The 14,751-nt window shown below is 36.4% G+C and overlaps 1 protein-coding gene across 3 annotated transcripts in view; it reads left to right on the top strand.

Annotated features, from left to right (window-relative positions):
- Window positions 1–14,751, top strand: part of SH3GLB1 (SH3-domain GRB2-like endophilin B1) — a 78,274-nt gene that overhangs the window by 36,067 nt on the left and 27,456 nt on the right. For all 3 annotated transcript variants that reach the window (XM_006898228.1, XM_006898227.1, XM_006898226.1), the window contains exons 2-3: window positions 2,596–2,737; window positions 10,825–10,953. In XM_006898228.1, the coding sequence (XP_006898290.1) occupies window positions 2,596–2,737; window positions 10,825–10,953 (271 nt within the window). The remainder of the gene's footprint in view (window positions 1–2,595; window positions 2,738–10,824; window positions 10,954–14,751) is intronic.

Below are 14,751 nucleotides of genomic sequence, written 5' to 3'. Positions count from 1 at the left end.
ATAGATTGATTCGGTGACTGGGGTAATCGGGATGGGTGTGTCGGAGGCAGTGCGGTTGGCGCAGTATAGAGCAGGGTTTAGGGCTGTTGTGCATAGGGTCACTATGAGTGGAAAACGACTCGACGGCACATAACAACAACAACAACATGCAAGATGAAATTGTTGACAACTTTAGTCTCCATCTATTATGATTGGTGGCCCAGTAGTGAAGAGTTTTGTCATCTTGATGTTGAAATGCAGTCCATATTAAAGGCTATAGTTGTCTTTCTGCAGCAAGCAAGGTTGTGTCATCTGCATAGGTTGTTGATCAGTGTTCTGCAATCCTTATGCCACACTATTCATAAAGTCCAGCCTCTTGAGTGATTTTCTTGGCATACAGATTTAATAGATATGAAGAAATGATGCTGTACTGCCACACTCATTTCTTGATTTTAAAGTGTATGTTGTCCCTTGCTCTGCTACATGGCAGCTTCTTGGTCTAAGTGTAGGTTTTGCATGAGGACTATTAAGTGTTCTGGAATTCACATTCTTCTCAGTGTTAGCTTGTTAGAATCCACACAGTCAAATATACTTTTGTAGTCAATTAAACATAAATAAATACCTCTGGTATTCTGATTTCACTCAGGATCCATCTGGCATCAGCAATGTCTAAAATTTGCATAGAAATCTTTTTCCTCTTCATGATTATATAGGCAGTGCTATTTTTCTTAAAACACCAGCACATCAGCATCATGATAGATGATGAAGAGATTGAGATTTATGAAAGCTTCACTGTACTTGGCTCCACAGTCAACACTCTCGGCACCAGCAGCCAGAAAATTAAATGATGAATTGTATTGGGAAAGTCTGGTGTCAGAGTCCTCTCCAAAGTACTGAAGAGCAGCCGTGTCAGTCTGTAGACTAAGGTGCACCTAATACATGCCATGGTCTTTGCAATTACTTGTTATGAATCAGAGTGCTGGACAGGGACTAGGTATGATAGAAGGACAGTTGATGCCTTTGAGCTGTGGTGCTGGAGAAGAATATTGAATACACCATGGACTGCTAGGAGAACAAACAAGTTCGTTCTAGAGAGGGTAAAACCAGGCTGCTCCTTGGAGTCAAGGATTTTGAAGCTCCATCTGACATAATTTGGACATGTTGCAAGGCAGGATCAGTCCTTGGAGAGGGACGTCATGCTTGGGATGGTGGAGATGGTCGAGGAACAATGCAGGAGAGGAAGACAAGACTCTCGATGAGATGGATTGATTCAGTGCCTGGGGTAATGGGAATAGGTGTGTCGGAGGTGATAACATTGGCAAGGGATAGAGCAGAGTTTAGGGCTATTGTACATAGGATCGTTATGAGTCGAAGAGCAGGCAACTTGATGGCACATAACAGCAACAACAACTAGCACACTTGTGATTAAAGAAATGTGTTGAGCTTATTTTACTACATGTGATGATATTTTAGAAATACTTTTTAAAGTATGAAAAGCATGTATTCCAAAAGTTTGTATATAAGTGGATTTCTGGAGCATAGCCTAGAGAAACAATTTATATGATAGTTTTTCAGAACATCCTATAAAAGCATATGTAACACATTGTGATTAAATAGTAATAATACATAAGATATTAAATATAAACAACTCTTATTAATTCAGAATTACTACTACTAGGCACTGACCAAAGTCTTACAGCTTACTTAATCTTTAATATACTGTCAAATATGCTTTACTCTTATATAATGGGAGAATCCTTGAGCAAGCTTGAATGTTGCTTAAACTTAATCAAGATTGTATAGTAGAAGCAGGGAGGAAAATGTACAACAATGAATGGATGGAAATCCAAGTTTTTTGTAAACTTTCATTAAAATCTCAATTTTTAAAAAAGAAAATGTTACCCATAATCTTTAAGGACTAAAAAAAAAATACATAGTAGAAAAATTAACAACAGAAGAAATAAAAGAAAAAGAGTTGCAAAGAAGACTTGAGGCATAGAGACCTTAAATACAGATTAGAGACCAAGAGTTCATTAGTGACTAGAGGAAAAGGAAGTAACAGGGAATGACAGCTAATGGCTGGGTATAATATATATTTTAGGAGTGACAAAAATGTACTAGTGATGTTGCATATCATGAATACACTATAAACTACTGAGCTGTATACTTCTTTAAAAGTTAACTTTATGTGTGTATGAATTATATCTGAATAATGCTGTTATTAAGAAACAAACTCAGTAAAAATTTTCATGAAAAGTGAAAAAAAGATCATATAGAATTTTAATTAAGCTTCAAGTAAAAGTTCTTTATTATACTCTCCTACTTTATATGTATAAAACATTTCTTTGTTTAGGTAGTATGCTAGATTTTCTACAGAATATGTACCATGCATTTTAGCAAAAAGGTATGTGATATCTAAGGTCATCATATATGTCATAAAAGAGCTATAGATGCATTACTATCGAGACTGAACCATATTAAACAGTGCCTTATAAACTTGAGACACACTTATTTGCAATTTTGGAGATGTTTGAATTTTAGTTTATTTTAGTTTTGGGGTTATTCTTCTGAAATTTGAGGTGTGTGTGTGTTTTTGTTTTTTTTTAAAAACAACAGTTCACAGAAGAAAAGCTTGGCCAAGCAGAGAAGACAGAATTGGATGCTCACTTGGAGAACCTGCTTAGCAAAGCTGAATGTACCAAAATATGGACAGAAAAAATAATGAAACAAACTGAAGTGCTATTACAGCCAAATCCAAGTAAGAACCATCTTTACCACTTGTCTCTCTTACTTAGTAGCCTTAAATAAGTATTTTTTTGCAGGTTGGCATCATCTTATGGAACAATGGGGAGTACAGGGAACATAAGTAAATTTGGAGGATGCTGCACTGAATGAAATAAGACAGATATTGTATGGACTCACCATTATTAAAAGTCAAGAAACACCCAGGAAAACACATTCTTTGATGGTTAAGGGAGGGAGAACGAATCATTTTTAACATAGTGAGTTCTGGTGGCATAGTACATAGGGAGTTGTGCTCTTAAACCTAAGGCACTGCTGTGCAATTCAGGTACACCAGTAGCTCCAGGAGAATGATGTACCCTCTGCTGTGTAATTGACAACCTCCCTCGGGAGGATCAACTATGTATTGGTTCTGACTTAGCAGCAAGTAGACTCCTGATATTTCTGGTGATAGAAAAGGCAGTGCCAAATTTTGAGAGAAGTTTGCACAACTTGCCCAAAGTAAATGGTTATACTAAGAAATGTGCAGGATAAAGGGGTAATTATAGTAAATGCTGTATAACATACTATTTTGCAAAAGCCGTAATAACAACAACAAAAAAACAACCCTGTGCATGTGATTACATAGGTTGCTTATATGTATACAGACGACTCTTGCAGTGTAGTCTATAAGAAGTTGTGCTGCTAACTCAGTCTACCCATCTTTGGTAGTTTGAATCCAGCAGCAACTTCATGGGAGAAAGGTAAGCAGGCTCTTCCTGTAAGAGTTAGAGCCTTGGAAACCCAATGAGGGACAGCTATTAATCGGCTCTTAACTTTGAAGGCACTGAGAAAAAAAATAGGTATAAAGAAAGTCATATGTGATTAAATGCATATGCATGTGTATGTTTGCCTGTGTTGTTTTTGTGTGCCATTGAGTTGGAACCAACCATAGCTGACCCGCTAGTGGGTTTTCAGAGCCAATAAGTTGCATGAGGAGGAAATGGCCCATCTTTCTCTCTTGGAGCAGCTGATGGATTTGAACTCTGTGCCTTTGGGATTGCAGCACAGCTTCTTGTACACACACGTACATATGTACATGTATATATGTCTGTATGAATTTGTTATGTATGTATATTCATTCATGTGGATGTATGGTTAGGTATGTATTAGAAAGTATACAGAGGGCACAATTAAAAACCTTCTACATGAATACAAATAGTAATGAATTGATTGATTTGCTAGGTTAAGGTTTAAGATCATAGTCTCGTGGGATGATTCAATCAATTGGCGTAACAGAATTCATAAAAATGTTCTATTCGCTTGGTAAGTAATATCTGATTTTTTTTCCTATCATTCTTTTTTAAATGCTGATTTATTTATAAAATTTGAATACATTGTTTTTCACAAAAGATTCTTCCCATTTCTTTTATCCCCCACCCTCCTTTGAATTGTGCAGCCCTATGATTAACACCCCACCTCCACCCATTTTCACCCCTCTGCTTCTACCCTCCCACCCCGTGGATCCTCATACTCATTCTATAATAATGGTTTTATACACACTTTGTGCAGTTTAGTATTCCATTGTATGAATGAATGTACCACAACTTCTCAATCCATTTGTTTGTGGTTGGACATCTGTACTGTTTCCATATTCTTGCTATGGTAAATAATGCTACTATGAACATTGGTGTATAGGTCTCCGTTTGAGCCTCAGTTCTCATTTTCTTGGGGTATATTCTAAGCAGTGGAATAACTAGGTCAAGCTTGGCAACAGCCATGTGAGATAAAATTACTGGTCTCAACCAGATGGATTGACAGAGTGACTGCAACTGTGGGTTCAAGTATATCAAGAGATTGTGAGGATGCCACACGATAAACAAGGTTCAGTTCTGTTCACAGGATTACTGTGAGTTGTACTTGACCCGGCAGCACCTAACAGTAACAGAAACACTCATGAACTGCTGAGGAACCAAATATGTGCAGCCCTAGAAGCAAGGATGATGAAACTCCATTTCATATACTTTGGGCATGTGGTTAGAAGAGACCAGTCCGTGGAAAAGGATATCATACTTGGAAAGATGAAGTGTCAACAAAAGAGAGGAACACTTTCAATAAAGTGTCTTGACACAGTGGCTGGAGCAATGGGCTCAGGTATAACGAGGATAGGGCAGGGTTCAGGTCAGCTGTTCATAAGGTTGCTATGAGTTGTGGTCTACTCAGTGGCCCCTAATAACAATAGCAATTCAACTGAAGGAAAAGAGAACGAAGGCATCAGAAATGTTCAAAGAAGAAACTAGGACTAATAGCCCACATGAACCACGATCTCTTCTAGCCTGAGATAAGAAGCATTAGATGGTACCCAGATACTACTGTCTACTGGTCTAATCCTAGATCAGCTAAACAATAGATTGGCTTATAAAATAAACACTGTCACTTGGGAGTAATATGTTTCATTAGTCAACTAACTATATGAGATCAACTGTCAACATTTTCCTAAAAGCCAAGATGAGACAGCAAGGAGGGGGGGGGAAAGAACAAAGATGAATAAGAAAAGAACAAATAGAATGAGAATGCTTACACAGTGTGAAAACTGTAATAACAATCTCAGAACAATTTATATAAAAATTGTTAAATAGGAACCTAATTTGTTAGGTCAGCTTTTACCTAAAAGATATTAAAATACATATATTTTTAAAGCTTGAGTGACTAAGGTTTTTGTTTTGTGGCTTAACTATGGAGGTTTTGTATGCTTTAATAAAAAAAGAGAATGATAAACACATCTCCTTTTTTGTGACCTCTAACAAGGGTCGCTATGAGTGGCAAACGACTCGACGGCACATAACAACAACAACCAGTTTATAAATAACATTTATTTTAGGGGTTTGGAAATCCTAAAACTCAGTTACTCACTCTTTGAGTTTAAGAATTTTAAAGGAATGTAAAGACTAAATAGTCTTCCTCTTTTACCCAAGAAGAAACATCACTAATAATGAGAGGGAAATTATATAAAGGTTAAGATGGTATCAATGATTTATGTGTATATTTTGCATTTTCACACATTGTTTAATTTGATACTCAGACAGCGCTAGGAGTTTTCACATCACCTAACTTAATTACTTGACACATCAAATAAATAATTATTTATTGCTGAAAACTTAGAAGCTAGCCCTTTATTTGATGTAACATAGCAAATGGGAAGTGGAACTTGGTTGAGACCATGATGAGACCACCTCTTTTCTCTGTGAACTTTGTTTCATTACAAAAGTTAGCAATGCATTTCTTCCTTTCCCTTTTCCCTAGCTTAGTTGTGATCCTGTTGTGAGGTGCTGGAAATTTGCTCTCAGAAACTTTTAAAGTTTTAATCCTTAAACTTTTATGTTATTTGAAAAACTCCAAGCTCTACAACATAGGACTAACACTGTACCATTTCAGTTTTGTTGATGCTAGCTTCCAGCGTCAGCCTCCAACTCATGATGCCATTGCCCAAGAGTAAAAACACTACTCAGTCCTGTTCTTTCACATGATTGGTTGTGGACCAGACAGACCATTATTATCCTGTAGTTTTTTTCACCATCTGCTTCTTAGAAGCAGAATGGTAAGATTTCCTTCACAGTCCATCTTAGACAGTAAGTTAAATTGTAGTGATTTTATAAAATAAGCTCTTTACTATTTGAGACTTATTTCAGTAACTTTTTTCTAAGTCATTTAAGGCCACTTCAGTTTTATCTTGTGGAACTTAAATAAAAGGAGACATTTTCCCTTTTATTCCTTGCCCAATCCAAGGTCCTCAGATGTGTATAGTTTGGTCTGTGTGTCTTGCTGAATAGCTAGTAAGCTTATACATGATTGTTAAGTCAATTAATGATGTGTCACTATAAACAAAACTTTACAGTAACTCTTGATTTTTTTTTCTCTAGCAAACGTTGCTTTATATTACCAGGTAGTAAGATGATTGTAAATATTTTTTTCTGTATACTTTGACTTTTAACAGATTTAGAGTAGCCAGACTGAACCCACAGCTGTTTTCCCCCAACAAGCATGGCTAGTTTTAGTGTTTAATCTTCCAGAACATAAGATTTTTTTTCAGAAGTGTATCTTGCATTATTGTAGAACTACCTGCATAATCTAAAATTTTATTATGACCTAGTAAACTTTAACATTAATATGCCAAATTTATTACTAACTAAATAATACCAATAAAGATTACAACTTTTAAACTTTTGACCAGATGAGGGAGAGATCTGTTTAAAAGGGATATATGAATGGTTATTCTTGTCATTACGGAAGTCCAGAGTGAAGGCTGCATAATGGAGTGGACTTGGGGGGACGGATTGCATAACAATGAGGTTTTCCTTTTTCTTTTCAAGAAAAAGAGTGAATTTGGGGTGGGGTAAAAGGGGCAGTGAGAAAAGTACAACAATGAATAACTGGAAACTCTTAAGTCTGTAAACTTTCATTAAAATTAATTAAAAAAATCTGTTAGAAAAAGAATGAGGAGAGGAATAGAAAATGTGTTTCAGTTACAGGGAAATATGGGTGAGAGCCCTAAGATTAAAAAAAATGCAGAAATCCTGAAAAAATGGCTGAGTTTGTACTGTGGAAATCTTAGAGATTGCCTTTGACACGTGGAAGCACATTTTAAGCTGAAGGAAGTAGAATCAAGGGAGAAAGACAAGAGGCATGGGAGATAGAGATTATAGTTCATACAAGAGTGTCTAACATGTGTCGATTAAATTTAGTCAGTAAAAAAAAAACAACAGTAAAGCTAATCATTAATCACACCATCAGAAAATGAAAATTAAATTCTGAAATTTAAATATTTAAGTGCTTATGTCTTGAAATTAATCTTTTTGGTCTCAAACTGTTTATAAATTCCTTACTGCAGACTCTTCTGATGCTATAAAAGTCTACCACAAAAATGATGATTACTCTGACAGAATCGATTTTGCCAATTCTTCAGGTGTTACTGTAACTGGTTAGCTCATCTAACCAATCTGTGTGAGATGTTTAAAATGAACTTTATTTTATTTCACTTCTTTTTGAATTGTTTTTATTTGTAGTTAAGCATTGCTTCTGGAAACTTAACTGGTTTTCCCTTTCCCTAGTTATCTCTAAGATAATTCAAAGTTAGGAAAGTTAGGAAGGTAAATGTCAATTCCAGTGATCATAACTTTATGTTAAACAATTTTTTTCCAATTTTGCTGGTATTTTACCATTTATACTAATATTCTGATACTATTTTTCACCCTTTGTCATCTATTTTAACCTTTTTTTAATTTTGTGTGTGTGTGTGTGTGTGTGTGTGTGTGTGTACCATCAAATCAGATCTGACTCGTACAGGAGATTGTCCCTCCTTCTCCAGCAAAACACCTGGTGGATTTGACCATGTACCTCTGGGATTGCAGTGCAGTTTCTTACCACTAGGCCACCAGAACTCGCTTTAACCTTATTTTTTAATGTTGAAATCTTTCAAATGAGTATCTTCAGAGAAACTGTCTATATACACTTTGAGCATATTTAAGCAAAAGCAAAGAGATCATCTTTGTCTATAAGATATTACAAGCCTTAGTCAGTCTAGTCCTTAAGTTCTCATATCTGTATTTAGACTCAAAAGAGCTAAGTATGTTAAGTATGTGGCTCATTAGTCCTAGGTGTTTTATACACATATACAGCCATCTGAAAAATCCTCAGTTTTTAAATAATCAGTATATATTCAACTTGCTCAGCATTTCTTAAGCTGAAAGAACTGAACAACAAATATTTCAAGCCTGGAGTTGCAATACTTAAGGATGCTTTGGGCAGAAAACCAAATGATCCAGGAATCATTAAAAGGAGATGGAAAGTTTACAGAGTCATTGTATCAAAAGAAATTGGCTGGCACACAAGATTTTCATGAAACAACATGGAGCAAGAGCCTGTGGTGATGAAGGAAGAAGTTCAAGCTGCTTTGAAGGAATCAGCAAAAAACAAGACCCCAGGAATTGACAGCATACCAATTGACATATTTCAGCAAACAGATGCTGCCTTGGACATGCTCACCAAGTTATGCCAAGAAATCTGGATTACAACCACCTGGCCAACTGACTGGAAGAGGTCTATTTGTTCCCATACCAAAGAATGTGATCTGAGAAAGTACGGAAATTATCAAACAATATTAATATCACATACAAGAAGAATCTGCTAAAATTATCCAAAAATGACTGGAACAGCACATCAACAGAGAACTGCCAGATGTGCAGGCTGAATTTAGAAGAGGCTGTGGTACTATGAATATTACAGCTAATGTTAGATGGATCTTGGCTGAAAGCAGGAAGTACCAGGGGAATGTCTATCTGTATTTCATTGACTATGGAAAAGCATTTGACTGTGTGGATCACAACAAACTGTGGCTGACTCTGAGAAGAATGGGAATCCCAGAACACTTGATCATGCTTATATGAAACCTGTACTTGGACCATGAGGCAGACGTGAGAATAGAGCAAGGAAACACTGCATGATTAAAAATTGAGAAGGGTGTACACCATGGATGTGTCCTGTCTCTATATCTTTTCAAACCATATGCAGAAGAAATTATCCAAGAGGCTGGGCTCTATGAGGAGAAATGTGGCATCAGGATTGGAGGAAGACTCATCAACAGTCTGCATTATGCAGATGACACAAGCCTGCTTGCTGAAACTGAGGAGAACCTAAAGTACTTGCTGAAGAAGGTCAAGGACTGCCGCCTTCAGTATGGATTGAAGCTCAACATTAAAGATTCCCACCACTCCAGATTCTCTGCTGGAGAAGGAGGGGCAAGCTCCTCCTGTACCAGTCAGATCCAATTTGACAGTACACACACAAAAAAATAGTAAAATAATTTAAAAAAAAATAGGATTCTCACAACTGGGCCAATTGGCAGCTTCATGATAGATGGTGAAGAGACTGAGCTTGTTAACAGCTTCCGTTTGCTTGGCTCCATAATCAGCACTCTTGGTACCGGCAGCTAGGAAATTAAAAGATTAATTGCATTGGAAAAGTGCTGTCAGAGACCTTTCCAGATTACTGAAGAGCAACGATGTCAGGCTGGAGACAAAGGTGCACTTGCTCCACGCCAAAGTCTTTGTAGTTACTTGCTGTGCATTAGAGAGCTGGACAGTGACTAGGGATGATAGGAGAATTGATGCCTTTGAGCTGTGGAGCTGGAGAAGAGTTATTGAATATACCATGGACTACTAGAACAAACAGGTGTGTCCTAGAGAGGGTGAAACCAGGCTACTCCTTGGCGGCAAAGATTCTGAAGCTTTATGTAACATACTTTGGATATGTTGCAAGGAGTGACCAGTACTTGGAAAGGGACATCATGCTTGGAAGGGTGGATGGACAGCAGAAGAGAGTAAGACCCTCAATGAGATGGATTGATTCAGTGACTTGGGTAATGGGGGGAGGTGTGTCAGAGACAATGATATTGGCACAGGATAGAGCAGGGTTTCAGCCTGTTGTACATAGGGTCACTATGAGTTGCAGGTGACTCAGTGGCACAAAACAACAACAAATGCAAAAGCCAACTTTGCTAAATATTTAGTGATTTGCTGTCTTTCTGGAACTTAAAATCCTATAGATCACTCATTTGTTGTTATATACCAGCAAGTCAGAACTGACTCATAGTTGACCTTCAGGAGGTTTTTAAGGGGCAGTAAATTGTATAGGAAGAGATTGCACATTTTCCTACCAGGAAGCAGCTGGTGGATTCAAACTGTACCTTTGGGTTAATGACAATTAGTTGAGATTGCGTGCACAGTTTCTTACCACTATACTATCAGAGCTTAGTATTGGGCCATCAAAGCTCCCTAATTTTATATTTAGAAATGATAAATTGATTTATAAAAGCCAGACTGTAGCTGTCAAAACAGTAGAACTTCTCCATTGTGTTTCCAGAGCTGTAATTGTACAAAAGAATGTAGTCACATGTCTGTCTTGTCTGAGGGCTGGCTGGTAGATTTGAATCATTGAACTTCTTCTGGTTCTTTTCCAGACTTTTAATCACTACACAACCAGAGCTCTTTAAGTGGTTTATAAAAAAAATAAATCTTTTTAAAAAATTTTTTTCCCCTGAACGTTGGTATTTTTTCATTTTCCTCCTAGATGCCAGGATAGAAGAATTTGTTTATGAGAAACTGGATAGAAAAGCCCCAAGTCGTATAAATAACCCAGAACTTTTGGGACAGTATATGATTGATGCTGGCACTGAATTTGGTCCAGGAACAGCTTATGGTAAGTTAATAGCAAAAGGATCTGCTAAGAAATATATTTACTTTTATATGTTTCAGTACTTTTTTTAGTTCTTCATTGTTGCAAATTTTTTCCTTCCTCCTTCCTCTCCGCTCCCCTAGTCTATTTTGCACTGTTCCTCTTGTTCCAGATTATTGTTATACATATAATATCCTTTCAGACTATTCTTCCCTCATCTGTTCCACTGCAGTGTTCATTATCTATCCACAGATTTTTCAGTATTTTAAAGACATTTTTAATACTTTAGTATTAGTAGACTCATTTTTATCTTTAAAATTCTTATGTTGAAATTTAAAAATAAACTAAGGAAATAAGTGCTCAAAAATAGGTGCCATTCATACAATTAAGCTTACATTTCCATTATTTGTAAAAAAAGTCACTGGTCTTACAAAATTGTATTCTGACATCTCTAGTTTCTATTACCAAAACCCTATTTTCCAACTGCCCCAATCCTTTGTTTCCAACATTTGCATTCTAGTTATTAATAAGTGCACCTTGACTGCATGTTTGTTAATTTTCAAAGTGCAGAAGTTGATAAAAAAAAATTCAGTTTGATATTTAGCATTAGCTGTGTTAATATGTAAATTTAAGAATCATAAATAACTTATCTTCATTGTAGTTATATGACTATTACCACTGACAGTGTTTGTACTTCAGAAAGAACTTTTTGATAGTGAATGCAACACCGTTTGTCTTTAATTTATATTCCTTTTATAATAGACCATCTGACTTTTTCCATTGAAAATGACCATCAATTCACTAATAGCCTAGGATCTCAATCTTTATGCATTCTGTTTCATTTTTAATTACTTCCTGTTTTTCTAGATTCATACTTTGTACATTCTATATTCTGATTATTAATAGATCTGTGAACAGCATTATGATAGATGGAGAAAGGATTGCAACTTTTGGTGATTTCAGACTTGAAATTTCAGACTTGAAAAAAATGTACTCATGATTATAGGGATTATTAAGGAAGTTAACAACTCAGGTTGGCAACAGGATACAGTTTCTCAGGACAGCTTCTAAAGTGTGCTCCAAGTCTTTTGATCTTTATCCTCATGGCTTAGGACAGTATTACAAAGTTCCATTAAAGTTCTGCCAGTTATGGTGTCTTCCCTCATTCCTCCGGCAAGCTTGAGTGAAAGGTTTTGAGTTCTGGTTTTGTCAAGCAGCAGTCTCAAGTCACTGTTTCATGTCAGTCTCTAGTTGACTACTGAGCCTGCTGTACCTCTGGTATAGATCTTGGTCGGACTGGTGCAGGAGTCTCTAGCCCTAGAGTATACACACTGCTGCTGCTGCTTCCTTGTTGGTGTTGAGATTTTCCATTTCTGTTGCTAAAGCTACTCAGTATAATGGCAGGACTAACCAGTCTTCTTGTGAATATACTGACACACCCTCTTTGTATGACTCCGCCCATCCATGTAACAGCATCAAGAGCAAATGGCCTAGAAAAGCCATTTTAAACAATAGACTCACATCACTGCAGTAATGAATGACAGATTTGTACTTTTAAATTAAGGTATTGGAGAAGTAAATAAAGCATGGCCTGCCAGAACAAGTAAATCTATCTTGAAGTGCAGCCAGAATGCTTGTGGTAGCACTTCTTCAAGATGGTGAGATTTCATCTGATGTACTTCCGACATGAGTTCAGGAAACCACACCTTGTAGTAGGACATCTTGTTTGGTAAAATAGAGGATCAGTAAAAAAGAGGAAGACCTTCAATAAGATGAATTGACTCGATGGCTGCAATAGAGCATTCAAACATAGCATTAATTTCAAAGCTAGCAATAGGACGTGGCCATGTTTTATACTGTGGTATACATGTGCTAAAACTGACCTGACAACATTGACAGGCAGGTAGTAGTCTTAAAGCTCACGTTGTTGACTTATTATTAAAAGGCCTAAGGTGTTGTCTGTTATATTCCAGCTGAATCTTAAAATATTTATAGTATCTGTCTGATGTGGCACATTTTTGTTTTTATGGACTTAAGCCATCTTGTCTGCTTGGGTTTTCTTAATGATTATTGAAGTTTTATTTATTAGTTGTACATGGGCACATAGTGTGTGAATGAATCATTAGTACTTTTGATTACATACTGCCAGTACCTATTGTGAAAGTAAAATGAAACCTGTGAGAGCAAGATATGTACTGCCTTGTTTTCTGCCTTTGACAGGACTGAATCTTAAAATGTTCTTTAACTCTCTTATTTAAAATACAATAACATATGCAAAGTCAGAACTTGTGTAAGAGAGAAATCTGTTAGAAAGAAAACTCAGATCTTTTCCATTCTCAGAAGGTTGTACTGTACTTGAATTTATGTCTGTGATAATTTTCCACCTCACATGAGTTCCAACTTCTGCAGAATTTACTTATATAATTGAAAATAAAATCTGTTCCCAGTGTCTACAAAACAGAAATAAAACAATTTTATTACTGCATGAGAAATAAACCAGAATGTAATAAATAAAAGATTGCAAAGCTAGAAAGAAAACTTACCTTTCTAGATTGCTAAATAGATAAAATCCATTACATTTGTGTTTTGAAGAGATTTCTGGTTTTCTGGTTTTTGTTTTTGTGTTTTTTTTTGTCACAAAATCACTTGAAGCTCTGCTAATACTAGAAGTAGGAGTAGGACCTTCCTGCATGATCTCATGTCAAGAATTGGCTCCCATTGGCAAAGAGGGGGTAAAATTATCTCTATGCAGATGATATGATAGTATACGTAGAAAACCCTAAAGACTCAGCAAAGAAACTATTGTAGATAGATGACCAATTCAGTAAAGTAGCAGGATACAGTATCAACATACAAAAATCAGTTGGATTTCTCTATAGTGATAAAGAGAATACAGAGCTGGAACTAAGAAAAACAATACCCTTCACAATAACTAACCACAAGATTAAATACTTGGGAGTAAATCTAACCAGAAGCACAAAGGACCTGTTCAAAGAAAGTTACAAAACATTACTACAAGAAACAAAAAGAGACCTGGAGAAGTGGAAGAATATCCCTTGCTCATGGATAGGAAGACTCAGTATTGTGAAAATGGCAATACTACCAAAGGCACTCTACACGTTCAGTGAAATCCCAAGACAAATACTATTCCCATTCTTCAACAAGATGGAAAAGACAATCTCCAGTTTCATTTGGAATGGAAATAAGCCCCAAATGAGCAAAGCACTCCTTAAAAATAGAAAAAAGTAGGAGGCATCTTATTCCCTGATTTAAAATCCTGCTACACTGCCGTGGTGGTTAACACAGCATGGTACTGGTACAATGACAGACACATAGATCAATGGAATAGAATTGAGAACCCAGAAATGAGCCAATCTACCTATGGTCAACTGATTTTTGACAAGGAGAGGAAATCAGTTAAGTGGGGAAACGACAGCCTTTTTAACAAATGGTATTGGCAGAATTGGAAAAGCATCTGCAAAAGACTCAAGCAAGATCCACACCTCACTCCATATACAAAAATCAACTCTAGGTGGATCATGGACCTAGTAATAAAACCAAGGACTATATATACTTTATTAAAGAAAAGCTTGGAAGAACTCTAGAAGTCGTAATCCACACCATAGTCTTCCAAGTCTTCTGAAAAATCTACAACCAGGAGAAGATAAAATAGATAAATGGGACCTTCTAAGAGTGAAATCCCTATGCACATCCAAAAACTTCTCCAACAAGATAAAGAGGGAATAAAAGAGGTGATAGTGGGCATCCTTGCCTAGTTCCTGTTCTTAAAGGGAATGCCTTTAACCTCTCTCCATTAAGAAC

Source organism: Elephantulus edwardii, unplaced genomic scaffold (assembly GCF_000299155.1).
Source record: "Elephantulus edwardii isolate Elephantulus edwardi_28Jun2011 unplaced genomic scaffold, EleEdw1.0 scaffold00224, whole genome shotgun sequence".
Classification (NCBI taxonomy): Eukaryota; Metazoa; Chordata; class Mammalia; order Macroscelidea; family Macroscelididae; genus Elephantulus; species Elephantulus edwardii.
Note: the sequence above shows the minus strand (reverse complement) of the source record. Positions and strands in the feature narration are given on the sequence as shown.